This window comes from Mus pahari, chromosome 13 (assembly GCF_900095145.1).
Source record: "Mus pahari chromosome 13, PAHARI_EIJ_v1.1, whole genome shotgun sequence".
Classification (NCBI taxonomy): Eukaryota; Metazoa; Chordata; class Mammalia; order Rodentia; family Muridae; genus Mus; species Mus pahari.
Genome location: NC_034602.1, coordinates 28,973,510 through 28,998,837, shown reverse-complemented (window position 1 = coordinate 28,998,837; position 25,328 = coordinate 28,973,510). Strand labels below are relative to the sequence as shown.

Here is a 25,328-nt window from a genome sequence, read left to right as displayed (position 1 = left end):
AGGAACAGCTTAGCCTGGAGACAGATATGAGTGATTATGGTTTAAAATCTATGTTCATGATTTTTTTTAAAATAGTAACAGAATCCATAAATTAAGTATTTTAAAAATACACAGATGGGTACCAACAGGTAGGTGGGTTAAAACAATGAGGGGAAATTGCTGGAGACATTTTTAGCCTAGTGTTGGTGGAAGCTAATAGTTTGTACATTCCAAAGGATTTAACAAATACTTTGTTTCGGACTTCAGGAACGTCTCTGTTATAGGTTTCTTATGTTTTCTGATGCCAACCTTATCTTTTGGGTTGGCAGGAGGTTACATTCTGGCAAGTTAACACATTCTAGTCAAAGAATTTGGAGTCAGACCCAGATGGGCAATGCATGGCTATGAAGGAGCTAAATAATCGCCCAAGGTAATGCTGGCTTTGGGTCCGCAATTCCAATTCTTTACAATCATGAAGTTGTAGTCAGCCAGCCCGCTTTGTAGAACCCTTCACATAAGTGTGGCTTTCTGCTGAGTGCATCAGTAATGTCTTGTTTGCTCAAGTAATAACGCCCTCTCCCCTCCGTATTAATGGCGTTGTCGTGAGAGAGGTGGAACCTCTGGGGCAAAACTTCATTTGGGGGGCGCGAGATGGCTGTACCGCTTGGGAGCTCTTATTTCCACGCAAGACAGCAAGCGGAGAAGAGGCTGTACGTTCAGTCGCTGAGGATCCCAGGAGGCTGTATCCACCGAGGCCCACACTCGTCTCCGCCAGCGCCTCCAAAGCTACCGCCTAGCAAACAGGACAGAGGGTCGGCCTTCCGGCTCCAGGCTCTAACTCCCGAGAGTCATGCGCTTCCGGGTTACGTCATCCCAACGCGCCGAGCGCGCAGACATGGAGGAGCTGCGGAGAGTGCCGCTAAGCGATCCCGATGCCCTGCTACCTGCAGGCTTCTGGGCCGCCGTGACCGTGTGGCTGGAGAGGCCACAGGTGGCCAACAAGAGGCTGTGCGGCGCCCGCATGGAAGCCCGCGGGAGAACTTTGCGGCCCCGCGCCCAGGAGGAGTGTGGACCGCGGCAGGGACAGGGACACGGGCTGGAGAGGGAACCCGGGCAGGCTTCGCCTAAAGGAGAGCCAGAGTCCGGACCTTGGGCGAGCCGCGAAGGCACCGCTCCCGCGGCTGACCTGAACTCGCTATGGGACCGGGTCTCCCAAAGCCTCGTCCACGCCAATCCGGAGATGCTGGCCTTCCTCTATGGCCCCTCGTGGGGTTCTCAGCCTGAAGCCGCGCAGGAGCTCGACCTGATTCTCAGGACCGTCATCCCGAAAGCGAGCCCGCACTCCCCACTCACAGAGCCGAAGAAAGAACTGGTGGTGCAAGGTAGGAGAGTAGTGGGAAGTGGGCAGACAGACTGAAAAGCGTTCGCTTTTTGAGACAGGACCTTACACGGCCTGGAATTCGCTATGTAGAGCAAGCTGGCCTCGAACTCACAGAGATAAGCCTGCCGAAGCCTTCCAAGTACTGGGATTTAAGGAGTGCCACACCACCCACCGCCCAGCTCTGACCTTGTATTGTTTACGTGCTAGCTGTAATGGTGTGTCCAAAGTGTTGAGCCCTCTCCCCAGCGCGGGACAGACACTAAGAACTGGGAAACATTACTTCCCTGTCCATTGCTGCTCAGCTCTACTTCCAAGGGATCCGTTTAGAGCAGCTACGACCTGATAGCCTTGTCTTTTCCCCTCAGATGTCTCCAGTGGGCGTGTCACCTTTTTGCCCTTGGAAGAAGATAATGAGGGAAATTTGAAGGTTAAAACAAGCAACGTGTATCAACTCCATCTCCATCACAGCGAAGGAGAATGGTAAGAGCTGGAAACTGCTCTGTTGCACCACTATGTGACACCCATCATGGAGGTCCTATCCACAGGCAACTGAAAGGTTCTGGGGTACAGAAAAGGCAAGGTCTTGTGTTGGCAGGCTGATCTCAGATGTATACCATAGTCACCACTTTGCTGGTTCCTGGCGCTGGTTCTGGGTTGGCCATCACAATGTAGCCAGGGTCCTTGATCTCTACATTCCATATGCATTAGGGGTGTACAGCAACTAGCTGGGATACTCAGTTAGTCAGCTTTCTGTTGCATAATACCCAAGGGAGTCAACTTAAGGATGCTTGAGGGCCAGTGAGATGACTGTGCATAAAAGTGCTTGTTTCAAATCTTATAAGCTGAGTTTGATCCCTGTGAGCTGTCCTCTGCCTTTTAAACACACACACACACACACACACACACACACACACATACAGAGGAGAGAGAGAGAGAGAGAGAGAGTGAGAATATCTTAAAAGGTTATCTGATTTTAGTTTGTAATCATTCCCTGTTTGGTTTTGGGGCCTGTAGTGAGGAACTAGGAGCTTGAGTCAAGCCTCTCACTCAAGGCAGCCAGAAATCAAGAGGGACCATGGACAAATTCTGCCTTTAAGAGCCCACCACCAACACAACTCCCTTCTTATTCCAACAAAACCTCACTCACCCTCTGAGTCCCCACCACCCCCAATGTCCCTTAAGCTGAGTGTATCTATGAGTTAGCCTGTTGATGAGGTTGGTCCTGTCATGGTCTAGTCACCTCCCAAAGGTTCCACCTTTGACCTCAGCTGAATTGGGGACTGAGCCTTCAACATAGGAGCCTTTGGAGGATCTTTTATCTAGACCAAGTTCACATGAGCTGTATCCCATTATCATGCTGCTGTTTGTATATCTTGTTCCAGAGTAGTGGGTGGAATAGCCTGTCATAGTTTAGAGTCCCTCTTATAAAGTACAGGTTTGTCATTCGGTGGTAGATCTGCGCATTTTGTGCCTAGCTAAGTCTTGGGTTTGATACCTGCAACAACAACATGCACATGCACATACATGCTCATGCACATGCACACATGTGCACACACATACACACACTGAAAGAATGCTGTAGTTACTGCTCCCTTCTGGGAAATAAACATGTAACTTAGGACTAAGAATTGAAGCCAGCACTTCTCATTGGTATTTCTCTTATTTTTGAAGGTTCATATCTGTTTTAATTTTCTGTCCAGAGAGATGGCATTCAGATGGTGTTGTCTATCCCAAGCCTGCCTGGCTCGGAGAAGAACTGCTGTCTAAGCTGGCCAGGTGGGCAGTGGAGAACAGGAAGAGCGAGTTTAAAAGCACACTTTCCCTGGTGTCCATCCTGCGCTACAGCAGGATGTACCAGGAGCTCAAAGAGAAATACAGAGACATGGTAAAGGTAATGCTACCGGCGTGTCTGTGGTCCCCTCATTTAACAAGCGACATAACCAATGCCTACCAGGGAGACCCTGTTGCCTGTGGGCTTCCTGTCAAGTTCAGGTACCACACTGAAATCCAACTATGGGTACAGATAATGGGTACAGTAAACCAAGCGCATGTTTGAGTACAATTTTAAAACCAGAAGTAAACTTTTTCACATTTTTCAAGAACTCAAAAGGGGAATTTTAATCTTAAGAAAAATCAATAAACATTGTGTTAGTTACCGTATTATAAAGTTTACATTTTGTTTAAATTTCTTTTCTTTTTTTTTTTTTTTTTTTTTTTTTTTTTTGAGACAAAGTCTCTATGTAGCCCATGTTAGCCTGAAACTCACGGTCCTTCTGCCTCGTCCTCCAAGTGCTAGGGATGCATGCATGTGCCACCACCCTGTGGACCTGGCCAGTTTAAAAGAAATTATTTAAATTTTTTATTTATATGTGTGTCTGTGTGTGGGGATGTATTCATGTGCATGCAGTTGCCCATAGAAACGTAACTGGGTGTCAGATTCTCCTGGGGCTGGACTTACAGGCAGTGGTGATAAGCTGCCTGACCTCTGTGCTGAGAACCAAACTCAGGTTCTTTGCAAGAACAGAATTTCCTCCACCATTGAGCTGTCTCTCCAGCCCTGGCCTCATTAACTTAAGGGTATTTCTCAGATAATTAAAAAAGCTGTGTACTTCATGATAACATGAACTTGGAGTTAGTCCTTGCATTATAAGGCAAAGTAGCCAAAACCACAGGCTTAGAGCCTTGGTGATTCATTATAGAGATGTGGTTCAGATCTGTCCAACAGCTGGGCTCCCTTCCCCTGAAGACCCTGGCCCTGGGAGGGTCTTCTGTCCCCCAGGACATGGTTTATGCATTGTATCATCTCTCCAGTGTGACTCTCAAGGTGTCTTAACAGTCCTGCCTGTCATCAGAGCCTGGCCCTGAGCACTTAACCCAGTCTGTGGCCATCTGCACCACTCTGAGCAGTTCTTCATCTGAGTGCCTGCATGAGTATGTGTGTGAGGGTATGTGCACCTGTGCATGCACGTGCAGAGTTGTGGCCTGCTCCATCATGAGGGTTTTACACCGGCAGTCAGCAAGCCCCAGCGACCTCCTATTTCCACTAAGCCCAGGCTGGGATTACGGGGCCCCTAGTGACCATGCTTGGCTTTTTATGTGGGTGCTGAGGATTTGAACTCTTATTCCCAGGCTTACAAAGCAAACACTTTCCCCACTGAGGCACCTGCTCAGCCCCGCCTTCCCCTCATTTCATTAGTCATTGTCTCTATCCAGACACGCTGACTTTTCTCTGTGACTAACATTGTTGATTTTGGATCACTTTGTGCAGGACACAATTTGTCCTTTACAAGCACTGTAATTGTTTTTGTATAAAGTACTTATAGCAAGAAGTCAACTGTGAACTTGCCTTTGAAATGAAAGTGCCTTTATTATGTGGTTAGTTTGGTTTGACATAGGCTGTTTAGAGATACTTTAAGTTGTTGATTTTATAGCCATTTACATATTCTCTGAAAACATTTTAGGTTTGGCCTGAAGTAACAGACCCTGAAAAGTTTGTCTATGAAGACGTGGCCATTGCTACATACCTGCTGGTAAGAGTACTCTCGTGCTCACACTCAGATGGACTGTGTGAAGCTTGCCTCTGGAAGATACTCCTAGTTAGGGGTGGAGCATTCACCCAGGCGGGACTTGTGTTGGCCCTGCTATGAAGTGACTTCACATCCTGCTTGACTCCCGAATGAGCGCAGAGCACGTGTGAATCAGGAAGCTGGAGGGCAGATGGGCAAGAGTCAGTCAGTGAGGTACAGCTGTCACTGTGGAGGCACCAACAATCTAGTGCCATCCAGCTGAGGTCTGGGCCTCTCTCCCCTAATCTGTCCTTAACTTGCCGGCTGGCCAGCTGAAGTGAGCGTTTCTTTTCTCAGCACTTTTGATTTTCCTATCTATACAGTGTTCAAACTAGAGCTTCCCCGTTTCCCTTTAACTTGTAGTTCTCTTAGTTTTGAAAACAGGGTTTTTTGGTTGTCAAGGCATGTAGAAGTTAAAGGATGAACGTATGAAGAAACACTGAAACATCTTGGCATGCTGGTGCCTAGAGATGACCACTGGATGTAGATATAGATACTCTTTTTCTAGTGGGTGGAAACCAGGGCCTTATATGTGCTGAGCTCACTCTACCATGGGAACCACTAAGCCGTACCTCAGTCCTGAATGAATACAACATCAGGGGAAACTGTGTGGGAGGGGCGTGTAGTACCCCTGGGGCCAAAGACCTTGTGTGTGCTGCTGTTTTGTGTCTCTTTCCTGGGAGTCCTGGGGTTTGGAGAAGTTACTCCACCCCCAGTTCCCATCCCCCAGTGGCATTAGCGTTTGGGTCCTTTTCTTTTTCTTTATAATCCTTGGTTTGGAACCCAGGGCCTTATACATGCTAGGCAAGTGCTCTGCCACTGAGCCATTCATCACCAACACCTTTTCTAAAATTTGAGATAGGATCCCAGACATGTCTTCCGCGCAAGCCTTGAGCTTATAGTCATTCTGCCTTATCTTCCCAAGGAGCTGGGATCACAGGTGTGGCTCTACCCTGTTAGGATTGTTCTGGAATAGAATGAGTCAACATGTGAGTTGACTTGACTTTGTCTCTTTCCTCAGATCCTATGGGAAGAGGAAAGGGCTGAGAAGGGAGTCACCACCAAGCAGTCTTTCGTGGACTTGGGGTGTGGAAATGGCCTTCTGGTCCACATCTTGAGCAACGAGGGGGTGAGCATAGCTCTGATGCCTTTTCTCAAGGTTTCTTTGGGTTGGACAAAGGGGGCCCCATGTTCCTTATTTTTGTTTTTAATTATTTTAAGGCAGTGTCTAAGTGTGTAACTTGACTAGCCCAGTACTTGCTATATAGTCCAAGTTAACCTCAAACTCAGACCTGTCTGTCTCTGACTCCACTGTATTCAGCTATACCCAGCTCCAACGACATTTCTCTTTTTTATTATTATTATTTTTTATTTATATACGTGAATACACTGTAGCTGTCTTCAGACACTCCAGAAGAGGGCATCAGATCTCATTACAGATGGTTGTGAGCCACCATGTGGTTGCTGGGAATTGAACTCAGGACCTCTGGAAGAGCAGTCCGTGCTCTTTACTGCTGAGCCATCTCTGCAGCCCCTAAAACATTTCTTGATGCTGCAGCCTGGCTCAGAGTCAGCTTAGGTCAGAGCCTGTAGCTTTCCTGTGTCTGCAAGGGCATTTGCAGTGGCATCCTTGCGAGGGCCTGGAGGCTGAGTATAGGGGTGATAGGAAGGTTCCATGGCTCTCCACCCAAGTTGGGAAAGAATAAGGTTGTAATCAAGGTGCAGGGACCTTGATAGGGCTGATGACAAGCTTGCCTTCCCTGCCATGTCCCCTGAGCACTGGCCTTGGAGGTGTTCTTAGGACACAGGCTAAGGTCCTTTTTGAAGGTCTATGGTGAGTGCTGGTGGAGTGCAAGTTCTCACCAGCCATGCAGGTAATGCAGTGATGCCAGGAGTTAAGAGCTGTGCCTCCCACAGATGCCAGGCACACCTGCCCTTTCTATGTGGCAGTGACAATGCCTACATATTTTTATTATTTTTGTTATTTTTTCTAAGTTACTGTAGTGGTCCAAACTTAACCCATAATTTCAAAACTTCTTTCAGCATCCAGGAAGAGGGATTGATATCCGAAGAAGAAAAATCTGGGACATGTATGGACCCCAAACTCAGCTGGAGGTATACCCCCACCCCTGCCCCGATCCAGCAAGGATTGTCCGCTAGAGTCAGCTGTTGGCAGGAGTGCTTCTGGATTTAGCCCCCAGTGTCCCACACGCTGGCCACAGCTGCCACTAGACCTGTCTGCCCCATAGGCTGCCTCTCACACTGCCTCTCCACAGCCATTATTGCTCTGTCTGCAGCAGAAAGTACAGCTTTAGAGAAGGTTGCATTTTCTGTCGCCTGATCTCCTTTTCAAGTTGGGATAATATGACAAAGGCTTGAGGGGTAGGGAGCTCATTGCCAGCCCCTCAGCTCTTACTTTCCCTTCTGTACTTATGTTTGTTTTCCCAGGGATTCATAATTGCTTATAGTTTCAGGTTACAGGAAATTTAGCCAAGCAATCTGCTGAACTGTAATTCTGACACTTGAGAGGTGGAGGCAGGGGATCAGCTTAGTTCACCAACCTGGGTTTCATGAGGCCTTTACCTTTAAAAAAGGAAGAAAATTGAGACATTTTTTAGGGCTGGGCATGGTGGCACATGCCTTTAATCTCAGCACTTGGGAGGCAGAGGCAGTCAGATCTCTGAGTTCTAGGCCAGCCTGGTCTACATGAGTAAGTTCTAATCCAGCCGGTGCTAAATAGTGAGACCTTGTCACCCAAAAGAATGAAACTGTAGTCCGGTTTCAGGACTGTTGGTAAGCTGGCGGGTGTATAGTGAGCCCTGGAGGTGGATGTGCAGTCCATGCTGGGTGTGAGACGACAACCAACAGATGGCTTCCACCTCACTGGCTCCCTGGGGCTTGCCCTCTGCTGGGTAGGAACTTTAAAGTGTCCCAGTGTCTTAGGGTTTTATTGCTATGAAGAGATACCACGACCCAGGCAACTCTTATAAAGGAAAACATTTAATTAGGGCTGGCTTACAGTTTCAGAAGTTCAGTCCATTATCATAGAGGAAGCATGGCAGCATGCAGGCAGACAGGGTGCTGGTGAAGGAGTTGAGAGTTCTGCATCTTGATCTAATGGCAGCTAGGAGACTGTCTTCCACAAGCAGCCAGGAGGAGGTTCACTGCTACAGTGGTCAGAGCTTGAGCATAGGCCCTCAAAGCCAACCCCACAGTGATGCACTTCCTCCAACAAGACCACACCTACTAGTGCCACTTCCCACGGGCATAGTCAAGCCACCGCACAGTAGTAAGTCCTGACTATAGGAAGCGCTGATTGGTGTGAGGGAAGGGCTTTCAGGAATTGTGTAGAGGTTGAGCTGTTTGGTAGGGCTCTTTAGCACCTGCCTCAGCCCCCTCTGTGAGTCACCTGACTTGGGAACCCCGTCTAACCTCAGTGCTAGCATTGAGTGTGTGAGGTGGAAGCCAACTGTGCCTGAGCCTGTGGCCCCGAGGGTTTGATGGAAGTTGTGTGCTGCTGTTTATTGTGTGCTCATAGTTTATTTCCAGCTGCAGTAGTGGGATTTCTCTGATAGCTCTGTGTAGAAATCCCATCCATTGTGGTTTAGGTGTCTTTCCAACCCCTGTTCAGGATTTGGAGTGTCTTGTGAGTGCTATTCGGGGTGATCTCAGACTGTCTTAAGTTTGCACATAGAATGGGATGTTGCAATTTGCTGTGTTCAGAAGGCCTTTTGTAAAGCAGGTCTGGCTTCCAGGACCCTGCGGCCTGGTAATGGCAGTCCAGAGTGTAAGTCCTTGATTCATGAAGACAAATGGGCAATTATAAGTTCAGAGCGCTAGAGGTTTGCTTTCCCTGTGTGGCTATGTACTTGGCAGTTGGACTGTGCGTGTTCAGTGTCTCAGCATCACAGGAACTGTACCACCAGCACCTCGGTAGCTAGGACTCATTTGAGCCTGGCTGCTGACCACCAGGAAGGGCGGTGTGGGTGAGGTGTCACTGCTGAGAGGTCCCTGACCATAGTGACGGAAGAGCCCAGAACTGTGTGGACTCACTCCCAGTCACCAGCTATCTCTCTGTTGGATACTTTGTGTGTTTATGCAGGGAAACAAGTTTAGTCATCAGAAAAGTGCTGTTTTGAGGGACTCAAAAAGTTGCCAGTGATTTGTGTCCTTGGGGACCAACTATGGGCAGAGTAGTCATCTTCTTTCAGAGAGCTGGGCTCAGAGCAGGCCTGGGAGGGCCATGTGGTGGGTGGGCTGTGGGTGCATGGACTGACTGGTTCAACTTGTGTGACATTCTTAAGGAAGGTTCCATCACTCCGAGTGACAAGACCCTGTTCCCTGGTGTTGATTGGCTGATTGGTAACCATTCTGATGAGCTCACCCCCTGGATCCCTGTCATTGCAGCCAGGTGAGCAGGAGAGGCGGGTGGCTGTGCTCCTGTGCACAAGTCCTCGATAGCACTCAGTCACTGCGCACTGACATGGTAACTCAGGAGTGTTGAAATGACGGCATATGCACTGAACACATTGAAATCTACTTGCTTTATTTTGCAACTGTACCTATTAGAAAACCTAAACCGTACACGTGGCTCCTCCCATGTTCTGTTGGTCAACATTAATCCCAACTGTATCATCTCCATGCTATGTTCTAACCCATGTTGAAAGATGTGTGGTTTGTTTTTTGTTTTTTGATTTTTTTTTTGTTTGTTTTTGTTTTTAATGTTCTTCTAATTTTGGAGGGTTTAGCTTCCAGGGAGAATCTTGCTTAGACAGACCCTTTGCAGCAATCTGCACCTTACAGACTACTCTGAGGAGTCTGAGGCACTGCCTGGGTCTTCGGCCCCGCTTCCCTTACTCTTCTATTGGGCCTCTTCCACCACCGGAACTCATGGAGTTCGCCATGCTTCTAGCTCCACTCCAGTCCTGGTTTCTCATTCCTACCTGAAGTTCCAGCTCCAGAGAGCTAAAGTCAGTGGGCCAGAGTAACTGCACGGGAAAATTGTCTTTTATTATTCAATTTTATTGAAAAATATGATGTGCTGCCTGGTTTTTAGAGATCCATGGGAAAGAGTTCCATTATGATGGCTGTGCCTTTTACCCCAGCACAGTGAAGGTGGAGGCAAGAAATCAGGAATAAATAGTACGTGGCCAGGATCGGCCACGGGAAACCTTGTTTCAAAAAATAAAATAAAATAAAATAAATTTTTCTCATTAATAGATGTAAGAATTGCCAGGAATAGCCAGGGAACTCAGTCTCATGCTGCTTGGGCATGCTGTGGCGACCCTGGCTACCTGGATCTGGCTGGGCTGCTTGGGTCTTCCTGAGTCTCTGCTGGGCTCCTGAAGATTTCCTCCGTTTCTCTCTTCTCCAGGTCTTCCTACACCTGTCGTTTCTTCGTCCTGCCCTGCTGTTATTTTGACTTTGTGGGGCGATACCAGCGGCAGCAGAGCAGGAAGACACAGTACCGCGAGTACCTGGACTTTGTGCTGGAGGTGGGGCTCTCCTGTGGCTTCCACGTGCAGGAGGACTGCCTCAGGATTCCTTCTACGAAGCGGGTATGTGCAGGGCGGGTTCAGGGTCAGGAAGCTCCATTGCTCTGCCCGGTGCTCCTTTAGGTATTTCAGGGCCCATCCTCAGGCTGGAGCTTTCTCCTCAAATGGTGTCTATGTTGGCAAGTCTTGCTCCTCTGAGCAGGCTAAGGTTCAGTCTGGGGTGGCAGAGAGTTGTGTTTCACAGTCACAGTTCTACTGCCTGTCACTAATAACCAAGGAAGCTCGTGCAGTCAGTCTCTGATCCGGTGTTGCGGTTGTATGGTATGCATGGTGCCCGGTAAGTGCGTGGAGACCAAACACATCAGATGCTGCTCTGCTCCAAATCCAGAGTGCGTGGTAGGGCTGGGTGGCCTTGATAGAACTCCATCAGCTCCCTGGCTGGTGTGCACTCTAACTTTGGAGTTCACGATCAGAAGAACAGTGTGGAAGAAGTTCCCTAGATGCATTGGGCACCTACATTGTACTGAATGTCATGCTAGCAGGTTAGCACACAGCTCACTCTCACAGACCCCTAGAAACCTTCGAAGGTAAGCTGTGCCATCCCTGGATCCAGTGCAGCTCCAGTAAGGGCCACCCAGAGTGCAGCAGTTAGAGCCCTGAGCTAACTTGCGCCTTCCTTACATCTGCACCCACAGTCCTCACTAGCTTTTTATTGTTGTTGATATTCTTACGTCATTTCTGTTGACTGATTCAGAAGAATAAGGAGTTTGGGGCTAAGGGTATTCTTCAGAGGGGAATGCTTCCCAGCATGCACTAGGCCTTGGAGTCCATCTCTAATAAAACCAAAAGGCTTAAAGTAAGGACTTCTTATGACAGATTTCTAAAACTTTGGTATAATTTGTACTTCAGCATAAGAGAGCTCCAGAAATGTTGAAATTCAATGTCTCTTCAAACACAGGTCTGCCTCATTGGGAAATCCAGAACATACCCACCTTCTGCAGAAGTCTGGATGGATGAGCAGAGAACGCGATACCTGCACAGCAGGCAGGGCCATCCACAGAGCCGGCCTGGAGGGGCACATGCACCTTCTGCACCGCAGACCGCTGCTCACGATGCTGGTCTCCAGGACAGTCACAGGACTGTTGATTCTGGGGCTGAGTGTGTGCTGGAGGGCCCGGCTGCTGAGCGAGGAGCAGGAGCCCCAGCCCCAGGACTCTGGGTGCCTGGGTTCTGCCCTAGGGAAAAGGCCGAGCCTGTGAGGAACTGTGCTGCCCTCCCTCGAGACTTCATTGACCAAGTGGTTTTGCAGGTGGCAAACTTGTTGTTAGATAGAAAGAAGTTCAACACGGGAAACTCTGAAGACGGGAATCTGAAGACCTGGAACGGAGGAGGTAGGTCCACTGAGGCAGGCTCACTGCAGCTCAGCACACTCAGGGTGGGAGTGAACACTGTCCACAGCTACCATTCAGGAGAGGATGGCGGAAGCCAGGGCTGCTCGTGTTCAATCCTTAGAAATGATACAGACAGACAGGTCACTGAGTGTAACAAATCCCACCACAGACCGCTGCTCACTGTGCTGGTCTCCAGGACAGTCACAGGACCCTTGACGCTGGGGCTGAGTGCATGGGGAGAAAACTAGGAAAATAGGGTTGCTGCTGTCAGCTTTCAACTGCACCCCTTCCTTCCACCTGTGACCACCAGGAGGCGGTGTGGAGCTATCTGCTGACCAGAACTAGGGTTACCCCTAGTTCTCGCCCCACACAGGTGCAGGTGGCCCCCAGCATAACTCAGAGCAGAGTGGCAGCATTGTCCTTGCCACATCCTCATCTGTGACTGCTGGGTCCAGTTTCTTCTTTTATCCTCTCATTTCTCACATATGACATGGCAGGACCTTGTATGTTCTCCTTCAGAGCTAACCAATCCTGAGAGTCTCCAGGGCTGGCCAGAGTGGTCTTGGCTCAGGTGGTCATGTAACTTACAGACTCAGCACTCTGATGCTAATATGGGGATCTTTGCGGAGGGAGGCAGGCAGTCAAGGTTTCCCATCAAAGCTGGAAGAACACAGGGCAGCACTGGGGTGGCAGCAGGGTCTGGAAGCTCCTGAGTGTGCTGTGCAGCAGGATTCCTGATATAGCAGAGGAAGTGATGGGAATTGGGGGGCTGTTGGGCTCCACCTGGGGTAGAAAGCCATGAGCAGATGGGCCCTCCTTTAAACCTAGGTCCAGAGATGGCTCTAGAGGCTGGGTCCCATCCTGCCTGCTACCAGGAGGAGTGCGGCATACCATGCCTTCCCTGATGGCTATCTGGAGACCTGGGTTTGTTTGGGTCTGGAGTGTGAGGAAGGAGTGCCGGGGCCTCTGAGGCTACCCATGGCTTCTCCCCATTCTGCCTGATGGAAGCAAGGGTATCTCCCTCAGTAAGCCATGGCTAGACACCAAGGAGGAGGCCCTTCAGTCTGGGTCAGTCAGTGCTGCTACTATTTAAGTAATAAGGCTATGGAGGCTGGGTTGTCTTTAGCCTCCAGCTCTGGGAGGTGCTGGTGCAAGGCAAGGTGAGATTCCTGGCAAATGCAACCAGGGAGACCCATTGTCATCTTAGTTGGAATAGATTTCATTGTCACTGGGTCAGGGTGTTTTCATGTCTGAGCAGGGTATTGGGCAGCATTGTGAATGGGACAGACCTCACTGTGATATCTGCAATTCTGTGTCACACCTCCCGTTCCAGCCCCACCTGTGTGCCCGGCTCACGTGGGCAATATCCTGCAAAGCTCTGACAGCTTGGCCAAGAGACAGAGCTAGATAGAAGCTTGCCTGTTGGTCCTGCCCCCTCAGCTCTGAGCCTTATCTCGTGGGGGCTGGGCCACCCACCAGGTGTTGGTAGACTTACTTGATGCTCAGCCTGCACAGTGGAAGCATGTGGCCCTGCATGCTGCCACACTGTCTCTGCGGCTGGGGTGGTTGTACGATATGGATTCATTAAATTGCACTCATGGGTTCCTGCAGCAGAAGCACACTTGAAGCTTCAGGATTGGCTTTGGCTTTGGGATCCAGCAGTCTCTGTTGGTTTAGGCTTGTAATCTGGGCTATTTGTGGAAACCTGCTTTCCCACAGGGAGCCTTTCCTTGTCAGAAGTGGCTGCAGAGCTAAACTCAGAGACGCTGCATCGACTGAGGCGAGAGTGTGGAGGCCTACAGACCCTGCTCAGGAATAGCCATCAGGTGTTTGAAGGTAAAATCTCTGAGGTCGACATACACTGCCCTTCCTGCTTGTCCCAGAGCAGGTTCCTCCCTATGCATCTGTAGCACTTGCTTTCTGTCCCCTGGAAGGGGTTGTGATACTCAGGGGCATCCTAGGTGATCAGAAGAACCAAGAGGACAGTGTGGCATCCCTGTGCCTACCAAGGTCATCACCAGCTTATATCATAGGTGAGGCCATAGCTGCCCTTCTCTCTAAACACACTCCAGCCTCTGCTCAGACTCCTGTGCCCTGGTCCAGACAGCTCCTTTCTAGGATATGCCCCTGAACTCCATTGCTTCTGTGATGTCTGGGCCTCACACAGGGAAGGTGGTTAGCTGCAAAGCCTGCTGGCTACATTGGTTCACCTCTGCCACCTGCAGCCAGAAGCATATGAATCTGTAGAGCCCATCAGTCAGGTTGGGGACATGAATCTTCTAGTCCCTGCTTGATACCTTCAACATTGGATTCCATACCTCCAGAGATAAAAGGGCCCATTCTTCATGGATTGTGGCTGAGTCCCTGTCCTGCAGGAGTGTTTAGTCTAAGGATGGAGGATGGAGTATAGAGACAGCACTGTAAATTCATGAGTGTGTAGAAATAGCACAGGGCAAGAAGAGTTGCAGGAGCCAAGTCCTCTTACTAGCTTTCTCCACAGGCCACTCCTACTTCAGGGGGGTCGGGGGGTTGTGTCTCTCCTAAACGTATGCCCCATGTCTTAGTTATGGCTACTATTGCTCTGATAAACACCATAACCAAAAACAACTTGGGGAGTGTCTTAGTTAGGATTTTAATGCCGTGAACAGACACCATGTACTGACTAATTTTGTGTCAACTTGACACAGGCTGGAGTCATCACAGAGAAAGGAGCTTCAGTTGGGGAAATGCCTCCATGAGATCCAGCTGCAAGGAATTTTCTCAATTAGTGATCAAGGGGGAAGGTCCCCTTGTGGGTGGTGCCATCTCTGGGCTGGTAGTCTTGGTTCTATAAGAAAGCAGGCTGAGCAAGCCAGGGGAAGCAAGCCAGTAAAGAACAGCCCTCCATGGCCTCTGCATCAGCTCCTGCTTCCTGACCTGCTCAAGTTCCATTCCTGACTTCCTTGGTGATGAACAGCAGTATGGAAGTGTAAGCCGAATAAACCCTTTCCTCCACAACTTGCTTCTTGGTCATGATGTTTGTGCAGGAATAGAAACCCTGACTAAGACACACCATGACTAAGGCAGCTCTTATTGGGGCTGGTTACAGGTTCAGAGGTTCAGTCTGTATCATCAAGGTGGGAGCCTGGCAGCATCTAAGCAGGCATGCTGCAGGAGGAGCTGAGAGTTCTGCATCTTCATCTGAAGATGGCTAGGAGAAGACTGGCTTCCAGGCAGCTAGGATGAGGGTCTTAAAGCCCACACCCACAATGATATATCTCTTCCAACAAGGCCACACCTCCTAATAGTGTCACTCCTCGGACCAATCAATCCACCACAGGGATGAAAGAGTGTATTTGGCTTTCAAATCAGTCCATTGAGGAAAGCCAATATAGGATCTCAAACCAGTGAGAACCTGGAGTCGGTAGTTGATGCAAAGTCTGGAAGGGGGGCTGCTCTCCATGGCTTGCTCAGCCTACTTTCTTGTAAAACCCAGGTCCACCAGCCCAGGGGTGGTTCTACCCACAGCACTCAGTAGTTAAGTAAATGCCCTACAGGCTTGCCTGCAGCCCAGTCTTCTAGAGGCATTTCCTCAGTTGAGGTTGACTATAGCTTATGTCAGGTTGACTGACATAAAACTATCCAGCACATCCCACGTGGAGTGCATTCACCCCAGCTACTTCCACATGGATGGCTATCCCAGCGGGCACTGTCTTGCTCTACCAGTGTGGCTTCACTACAGGGACCCACTCAGGCTCAGGTACTCAGGAAGGCTTTTCTAGGAGGTGGTGCTCCAGAAGGGACCAGAAGGAAGGAAGTCCAGGAACTGAGGAGGCCCTGGAGGAGAGGAGGCTGTGAACTGAGGAGGCCCAGGAGGAGAGGAGGCTGGAACTGAGGAGGCCTAGGAGGAGAGGAGGCTGAAAGTGAGGAGGCCCAGGAGGAGAGGAGGCTGGGAACTGAGGAGGCCCAGGAGGAGAGGAGGNTGNAAGTGAGGAGGCCCAGGAGGAGAGGAGGCTGGAAGTGAGAAGGCCCAGGAGGAGAGGAGGCTGGAACTGAGGAGGCCCAGGAGGAGAGGAGGCTGGGAACTGAGGAGGCCCAGGAGGAGAGGAGGCTGGGAACTGAGGAGGCCCAGGAAGAGAGGAGGCTGGGAACTGAGGAGGCCTAGGAGGAGAGGAGGCTGAAAGTGAGGAGGCCCAGGAGGAGAGGAGGCTGGAAGTGAGAAGGCCCAGGAAGAGAGGAGGCTGGAAGTGAGGAGGCCCAGGAGGAGAGGAGGCTGGAAGTGAGNGGAGGAGAGGAGGCTGGAAGTGAGGAGGCCCAGGAGGAGAGGAGGCTGGAAGTGAGGAGGCCCAGGAGAGTTTTAGTCAGTGGGGTGGTGTGTCTGGGTTGGGTACCAGACTGTTGCAGTACCCAGAGAACTGTGGCTTCTATGACTGGCACAGACAGTTGGTACCCAAGTGGCCTAGGAAGGAGGCACCGGGCTACGGTGTCTCTGCCTCTGGGACCTATGGCGCACTGGCCCAAGGTCCCTGTCAAGTCTCTCAGACTGCAGTGTTGAGCTCCATGGATCTAGGTGATGGTATGAGCTGCTCTCAGCTCAGCACTGGTTCCCGTTCCCCTGTGGTGTGCCACCTGAGGCTGAGACGCCAGCCTAGTGCACCTCAGCCTTAACCCACGAAAGGCCACTGACTGATGATGATAGGGGGGCACAGGTATTGGAAAAGTTAGCCAATCTTACCCCACAGACCTTAGACCTAAGGATGAGAGGGCCCCATGTTCCTCTTCCCTGAGGTGTGTGCTGCCTCATATATTTGACCATAGATGTGTGCTGTCCTGTGTACATGAGAACATGGGTGCCAGGTGCTCCTGAACAATGCATTGGAACATGTATGTACTCATTGCCTGTGTGTGTATGCATGGGAACATGGGTGTCAGGCATTCTCTCCTGTGAGGGCATGGTTGTATAAGTCTACACAGCTGTCCTTGGGTGCTCCAGTTGTCCTCGAGAAGTTGAATATGGTTCTATCCTACTAACTGGCCCTCACTCGGTTGAAGGCTGCTTGTAGTAGGTGCAGAAATGGCCTGACATCCCCCTGGAGGCACTGCTGAAACCAGAGCCCCACACCAGACGGCCAGGTGAACCGCCCAGTGCCCAGGGTCTGTGCCTACTTAGAAAGCTTTAGTCAGTTAACACACTACAGCCTGAGGCGCCTCATATTTTCTTTGACTTTATGAAGGACGGTCTCTCCTGTCTTGTGTAAATATGCGTGTATGGGGTTAACCACTTTTCTGTGTGGTTTGCTGTGGGGGGCAGTGATTTTTGAAATCATTTCTGAGTAGAAGGCTAGGGATCCAGCGTCACGTGAACATTCTCTTTGCAGTCATGCAGAAAATATGTGCCGAAGCTGGAGCTTATCTCTGGCTGGTGTGTTGTTGTGTTGTAAGCTAATGTGGCTCTGGCAGGAAGCTAGCTTTCAGATGGTTTAAGGTCAGCTCACGTGCACAGTGTCCACACCATATCAGAACCGACCCTATCTTGCCTCCGCCCCTTCCAGGGGCCTTCACGGTTGTTTCCTCTTGTCTGCTGGTACAATGGCCTCTTCATCTAGAGGACTTGGGCATAGCTTAGAGGGATGGGTGGCTTACCCATGGTCACCAGTGAGTTTGACAGGCCAGGCCAGGCCAGGAGAAACCCTAGTGCACTGGGACTCCAGAGTGCCTCGGCGTTCTTTCTGTCCCGTTCTCAGCATGAGCTAATGAGAAGCTGTGTGGAGCAGCTGCTGAGTGGCGCAGCCTTTGCTTCTTTGAGTCCAGCAGGAGGCATGAGTTGGGGGTTGGGAAGGCAACAAATGTGTTCCTGTGATCCCATCTCCCAGAGGAGAGCTGTTGGTGGTCTGACTTGGATGGATGGCATGTGCCCTAGAGGGCCACCCCTCTTGGTGCCTGGCACCAAGTGAGGGCTGTGGGGCTGACAGGAAGCAGCCTGGCATCCTGGTATAAGCTGGGCACACTAGCACACTGTGTATACTAGATGCCTTGCTGCTCCCTCTGCAGGCCTCGGCCTCTAATGTTATTAGTGCTCCCATTTGGACTTTATACGTACTGACTGGTCTGACCATGTGACCTAGCGTGTGGCTAGGCACACTGTTAGTTCACAGGAATCCAGGAAAGCTCTCCTGCTGGCCACCATGTCCATAGGGAAGGCCCAAGCCAGCATTGAGGGCAGGCTTCAAGTCCACTGTTGACCTCAGCTTGTGTAAACATGTCAGAACTTCCAGCAGGGACAGACAAGTGTCCTGGTGCTTCTGGAAGATGCCCTTAAGGCTCCTCTGGGCACAGTTCAGAGAGCTCTGTCACAGTGACAGTCCTTTGCTGTGGTGGGAGGCTCTGCTTTGAGAAATTTCTTTCTAAGTGTCCTGAAGTGACCCTAACCTGGGCTTTAGTTCAGGAAAGACAAACCTCAGCCCAAGGGAGGAAGTTGCATGTGGTGTCACTTGACTGTGGGGGCTTCAAGCCATTCCTGAAGACAAACCCCTCCCCATGTCCTGTGCCTTAGGGTCCTCTCAGGACACACTGCTCAGGTTTCCAAGGGAAATATTAACTCCTGGCAGAAGCCAGGCTCCCTGGTGCCATAGCACAGGGGATCCCAGAGCCGACAGGAAGCTGCATTCACTCATACACACTCTGTCAGTTCTGGAAGTCAGTGAGCCAGACTTCCTCAATGAGGGACCTTTATTCCTCCCGCCACCCTGGCTACAGGTAGTTTTACAGGACTGGGGGGGACTGGAGGGTTGGTTGCTTTGGCTGAGTTCCACACGGAGCTGTTGGCTCCTCAGAATGAAGTGGTAAAGGGCAGCAGGCCACTATGGCTATTCCTGATTGCTATACACTGTGCATCCAGGTCCCCTGAGTCAGGACTCTCCACAAGGTGGCGTTTGTGAATCCCTGTATACTAATGACACTCAAGCTAAAGACTTAGGCTTTGTCTTTTTGTTCTAAACCTCAGTTCTGAATGGGCGCGTTCACATCCGTGACTGGCGGCAGGAGCTGCAGAGGAGAAAGCCTCCAGAAGCCAAGCGGAGCCTGTCTGCAGCGGTGTTCAAGACTCGGATCTGCTGGTTCTTCACCCACCATCCTGATGGCTGTGTACTGCCTGCTGCCCGGTGCCCCTTTGCCCATGGGCCCGAAGAGCTGCGCCTGTCTCAGACCTTGAAGAAGCAGAAGCAGGCTCCCTGAGTCACCTCTTCAGTGCTCTCTAGCTGTTGGTTTCCCTTGTCCTGGTGACTTCATGCTGGGGCTGGGTTGGCTTCAATGTGACAGCCACTGTCAGTCACTGGGGCATATCTATAGGCAGTGGAGCCTGCTCAGCCCTTTTTGGACTGCTCTGGTGCCAGAGCCACCATGTCAGCCTCTGCAGACATCACCTTCTCATCCTTGGGGCTGTGTGCCCCAGGTCTCCTCTGCAGAGAAGCTGTCTGCAGGCTGGTCACAGGGTCCCTGCAAGCAGAGGCACAGGACTCTTAGGTCATTATCAGAGTCCTACAGAGAACAGCTTCCAGAGTCACACCCGGTGTTCGAGGCATGACTATGGACATTGCCTCTACCTTATCCTTCTCTCTAGAACCTTCTCCCCAGAGGTATTGGATGGTTTTTCCTTTCAGGAAAAATTAATTCCATTTAAATTTGTTTTCAGTCTTACACAAAAAGAAGCACTCACTACATCTCAGCTGCATGTCCTGGGACCAGACTCAGAAACCCCTCGAGGTAGAAGTACTTCTGATGACCAACCTGGTGTCATCTGAGTAGTGAGAATAAAGTTAGTTATTCTGAAGAGCCAAGGGCTCCACAGCATCCCGGAGTGGGGTGGCCAACATGGGGTCTCAGGCCCAGCTGCTGAGAACCACAGCTTGCTCCCACCTCTTCCCTAGGCACTTTAGTAGTCCCAGCTCCCAGAGCAGTGATGACAGTCTACCCCAGGCGGTGCTTCCACCACTCTCGGATGGACTATGCCTATAGTTGTCTTTTCTCCCATGTCCATAGGGGCCTAGAAGCTGTAGAGCCCTTTCCCAGGCTGGCCTCCTGTCTGAGAGGCAGCGTTTGGTCTTGGGCCCTTTAGGTGCCTGGAAATCTAATGGTTCCCAAGAATTTAGTGAGGCAAGGTTCCCAGAGGTGTTGGGTCTGGCTTCAGATTTTTCTGGAGTCCCTTGTTAAGACAGCTAGGCTGAGAGGTGGGACAGTCTTAGGTTCCCACTTTTTCCAGGTCACAAAACTGAAGCCGGGGTTGCTCTGGGAGAAGACACCAGAGAAGTGCCTTCAAGATGAGCTATGGGCTCACTCCCTCCTCACGCCCTCCCTGGGGTCTGCATTCTGTGAGGATAGCTTCCAGTGCCCCTGCATGAATATGAGCAGGCTTAGGGAAGTGCTCATGGGGGTGGCCATGCCAGTCGCTCTGCTGCATTGCCGTTCTGTTAAACCAGGTTCTACCATATGAATGACGCGATCAGAGGAGCAAGTGAGCTCAGAGCTAAAGGATTGTGATAGCTGACTGCTGAGCGTCATTCCAGGCCTACTCCCCATGCAAACATGCTTGTTCAGGAACTGGAGCATGGCTACCTTGACCCATTTGGTTTCTGAGTCTTCAAATGGTTGTGGCCCACACGGTTAGAGCTCAGGTTGCTGGTAAGAGCTGCTGTGAGTTCCAGAGCACTTACAAGGTAAGGGCCTGGCATCTTCCCTGCTTTCGGTGATGGTTTCTTTTCCTTTGATATGCAGCAAATGGCAGCGGACCTGGGGGCTCAGGGCACAGTGGTAGGACAAGCATAATTTTGCTGGGCCTTTATGCCCAGGCCTTCCTAGCTGCTTCAAGGTATAGCCTAGGGCTGAGGTCTCAGCAGAGACTAGACTGGGGAAGGAGCTGTGTCCGTGCTCTCGTGGCTCTTCCCACAGGTGCCCTGTCACTTCTGATTTCTCCTGATGGGAAGCAGGCCATTCAGAACAGACTGGTCAAACAAATCACATAAGCACCAATGATTGTTAGAATCTCGGACCCTTGTTGCTAGCCACACCCCATGTCCAGACTTGCCTCCAAGCATCATGGCCAGCTGTCAGATACAAGCTTTGGGGGACACCTCACGTTCACAGTCTCCTGACCGTACTCCCAGTGAGTGAATCCTGACCTCCCCAACTTCAGAATCCAGACTGCCGGAACTTCAGTCAGCCTGGTTTGGAAATAGAGCCTTCACAAGTATGGGCTGTGTGGGGAGAGGGTACACATCTTAGTGAAGTGACAGTGTCCCTGGGGATGAATACAGACAGACACAGGAAGAAGTCACCAGACCAGGGGCAGAGGTGAGTGATGGCCACAGGCAGGTATCCTGAGAGCCCATTAAGAACTGGAGGAGCAGGGAGGACACCCTAGAGCCTGAGACAGCCCAGAAGTCACTTGGTTTCAGACAGTGGCTGGCTTTAAGATGGTCTGGCTTTAGATAGGTCTCATGGGGCAGGACACCATCTGCTAAGACTGAGTAGGAGGCCAGAGGTCATTCTAGAATCAAGGACTAGGGCCTCAGAGATAGCCAATCAAAAGGCCCTGGATAGCCAGCAGTGCACCTGGGTCTTAGGCTCAGACTCCTTGGACCTTAGATGAAAGAGGGAAACCTGATCTTGCCATTCCAGACTTAATCCTGAGCCACCTGGATGGCCCAAAAGGTGGTCTCAGCTACCCTTCTACCTGATGACAACTTGGGAGACACAGATGGCCAGTCCTTTGCTCAAGGCCACACAGTAACCTACATCACCAGAGCTGGTGGGTCGATAAGCTCTGCCGCTCAAGTGAATCAGAACCTGCCTGAGGCTACAGCTGCAGGGGATGAGATGGGTTCCTCAGAACCTTCCGACAGCCCGTTAGCTAGTGCCCTGACTAGGACAACTACGACCAAAGTACAAGCCAGAGCCATTGCCACACCAGGCGATGCGTTCAAAGCACACACTGAGCCAACTTGAATTCTGGGTTCTGCCAGATCCCAGGGTCCTGGCCAGTCCCTTCTACTCCCTCAGCCAGGGCAGCTCTGCCAAAGTGCTGAGTGTGCACTTCTGCCACGTGAGCAGAGGGAGCAGAGAGGCCAGGGTGGGGGAGGGCTGCAGGCCTGGCTCCTGGCCTCCAACAGAGAGGCTCCAATGGGCCCACGTCTGCAGACCTCAAGCCAGTTTTTGGATTCATGTAGCAGTTGGAGCTCCAAATGGAGAAGCTGCTAGCCTGGTTGGATAGGGCCTGTTGACTGGCCCAGCCCACTGAGGCTCCCTGTAGAGGGCAGCTGAGAAGAACCACAACATTTGCTGGCCTGGGATGGAGCTTCCACAATATGTCCCATATGGCAACCAGTCAGGGAATCAGCCTGTGACCCAGCAGAACCATAGACCTGCGACACACCAGCTTCTCCTTGCCTACCTAGCCTGCAGGACCAGCAGTCACCCTAGTGATATTTCCAGCGCTGAGCCTGTAAGGAGCGAGACAAGCTGCACCTTCCATGAGTGAGGCTGGCTTCCACGGTGCACTATGGCCTTCCTGCCTGAGCCCTTACAAGTCCCTAACCAACCAGGCAGCAGGGAATGAAAAGAAAGGCCGTCTGCTTGGCTCTGGAGAAATCCAGGTCATGTGGCAGTGATTTGTTATGCTTCGGGCCACTCCAGAGCAAACAAGGCAAAGCCCAAGAAGGAGGGGCGTAAGGGGTGGAATCTCCAGAGAGCCACCCAGAGCCTTCCACTGAGTAATGAAGCCATTTCCTCCCCTCCTTTCTATTCCCTCCCTCTCTTCTCCTACATACGGAGTTGGACGGGGACTGGAATCGACCCAGTCACAGTCCAAAGGCTGTTCTCTAGGAATAGGGCTGGGATCAGGTCTGTCCACGGACAAGCTTAAGTGGTGACTGAGTTATGGCTTCATAATTCAGCATAACTAGGAGGAAGTGCAGCCTAGACAGGACATGGAGCAGACCTGACTGGCAGGAACCTCTAAGAATCTGAGCTGGGGTTGCCAGCCTAGTTTTCCATTCCCAGGGATGGGGAGGTTGAGTCTGTGCCCCAGACTGAAGCAAATCTCCAGCTGCAGAGAAGGGAGACAGGCTGGCTGCCTCTCTGGAGTGTCTGAGGAGAGCTTACAGTTTTCCTTCTTGCTGCCTCCTGTGAGGTCTTCAGTATTCCTAACTGCTGGATAGTTTTATGTCAACACAAGCTAGAGTTATCTGTGAGGAGGAGAGTACCCAGCCTAATATAAGTGATGCTCTCTGGGTTGGTGGTCCTGGGTGCTATAAGCAGGCTGAGCAAGCCAGGGGGCAAGCTAGTAAGCAGCTCCCTCCATGACCTGCATCAGCTCCTGCTTCCAGATTTCTGCCCTGCTTGAGTTCCTGCCTTGACTTCTCTCAGTGATAGACTGTCACCTGAAAATGTAAACTGAAATAAACCTTTTCCTCCCCAATTTGCCTGTGGTTTCATCACAATAGAAACTGTAAGACAAATTGGTACCAGGAAATAGTGTAGTATTGCTGTGACCATCCTGACTTGTTTTAGGGAAATTGTGAAAGGCCTTTGGAACTTTGGGCTAGAAACCCATTGGGTATTGAGTGCTCATGGGATGTTCTGTAGGAGCTTGGGAGATAATGAAAGCAGTGCAGACAATGGAGACCTGGCTTGTGACGTTTCATAGGGAAACAAAGACTCTTCCAGGCTATTTGTGTGAAGACTGGTGTTCCATAAGCTGGAGCTGAAGAGTCAGTGGTGTTCAACAAGAGACTGGCACCATTGAAATGAAACCTTGGGTTACTGGGACAATTGACAGAGGTTATTTGGAGCTGAGAAATGAGCAGTGACTAAGACAAGACTGGGATCATCGAGGTGAAATCTTCTGGAAAGTCTCTTTAGAGTCAACACACAGAATCTGCAATCCAGAGGCAGCCACTGTTAGACCTCACACTAGCTGCCGAACTCCATAGTGTAAGAGTCACCCGAATGATACTAGTTTTGAAGGCATGCAGGAGTCATGGAGAGCAGCTGAGGCTTGGCAGTACGTGGCTGGGCTGGAGTCTCTAAAGAGAGCCCCGGAGAGCCAGTTGGCAGCAGAATACCCCAGCAGTTTTGGAGATGCCAGTACTGTGGGATGACCACCAAGAACAGCAGCAGCAGAGAACTGGAACCCATCAGAGCCCAGAAGACAAACTGTGGCAAAGGGTAGAGCCAGAGAAGTGACCTTTCAAGTCCTTTGGGGGACCCAGATCTTGAGTGAATCCCAGACATTGGGCATTGAGTTATTTATACCATTGGAATTTGGCTTTGCTTTGATTTGATTGTGATGTTTCCTGGTTCTTCCCTCTTGAAATAAGAAAGTATTTAATTAATTTTAAAGGAACTTACAGATGAGAGGCTTTAAATTTTAAAAGACTTTGGATTCTAAAGAGACTTTTAAAATTTTTTATTTATTTTATATCCTGATTGCTGCACCCTCCTAGTTATCCCCTCCCACAATCTTTCCCCCATACCCTTTTCCCTTCTCTGATAGGGTGAAGGCTCCCCGCAGGTATCTCCCCATCCTGGCACTTCAAGCCTCTGTAAGGCCAGGTGCATCCTCTCCCACTGAGGCTAGACAGAGTGGCCCAGCTAGAAGAACACATCCCACAGACAGGCAGCAACTTTTGGGAGCCCTCACTGCAGTTGCTTGGGACCCACATGAAGACCAAGCTGCACATCTGCTACATATGTGCAGGGTACCTAGGTCCAGCCTGTGTATGCCCTTTGGTTGGTGGTTCAGTCTCTGAGAGCCCCAAGGGTCCAAAGGTTATGACTTAACAATGATGTATTTGTGTGACAAGTGGACAAGGGGTCAGTTGTGCTGGCTAGCTTTATGTCAGCTTGTCACAAACTAGAGTTATCTGAAAAAAGGAACATCAATTGAGGAAATGCCTCCATGAGATCTGACTTTAAGGCATTTACCTAATTTGTGATTGATGAGGAAGGGCCCAGCTCACTGTAGGTCGTGCCATCCCTGGCTGGTGGTCCTGTATTCTGTAAGAAAGCAAGTTGAGCCAGCCATGGAAAGCAAGACAATAAGTAGCACCCTTCATGGCTTCTGCTTCATCTCCTGCTTCCAGGTTCCTGCCCTATTTGATTTCCTATCCTAATTTCTTTCCATGATAAACAGTGATATGGAAGTATAAGCCAAATAAACACTTCCTCCCCAATTCTTTTGGTCTTGGTGTTTCATCACAGGAATAGTAACCCTAAAACACTCCTTCAGTTGTCAAGGCAACCATGTACTGCTAACTCTGAATTTTTCAGATGAATCAGTTCAGCCCAAGGAAGACAAGGGTCATGCTAAGACGAGATCCTAGTGACCTCTATCTGTGCACATATGCACCCTTCCCCCTCTGACACACATCATACACTGGAATAATAATCTTAATTAAAAATTAATGCAATTTGCTACATTAATACATTAAAGGGGAGAATCCACAAAATCTTAACTATGAAAAAAGGTTTGACGAAACAAGAA

General features: G+C 50.4%; 1 protein-coding gene across 1 annotated transcript; it reads left to right on the top strand.

Moving 5' to 3' along the window:
- The first annotated feature begins 855 nt into the window (after nt 1-855).
- Trmt44 (tRNA methyltransferase 44 homolog) lies at nt 856-19,619 on the top strand. Its single transcript, XM_021211000.2, has 11 exons — nt 856-1,361; nt 1,726-1,840; nt 3,032-3,251; nt 4,822-4,890; nt 5,948-6,055; nt 6,970-7,041; nt 9,231-9,337; nt 10,301-10,484; nt 11,380-11,812; nt 13,532-13,648; nt 18,795-19,619. Exons 1-11 carry the CDS (start codon nt 875-877, stop codon nt 19,022-19,024), a joined length of 2,142 nt encoding a protein of 713 aa, XP_021066659.1. The 5' UTR covers nt 856-874; the 3' UTR covers nt 19,025-19,619.
- The last annotated feature ends 5,709 nt before the right edge of the window (nt 19,620-25,328 follow it).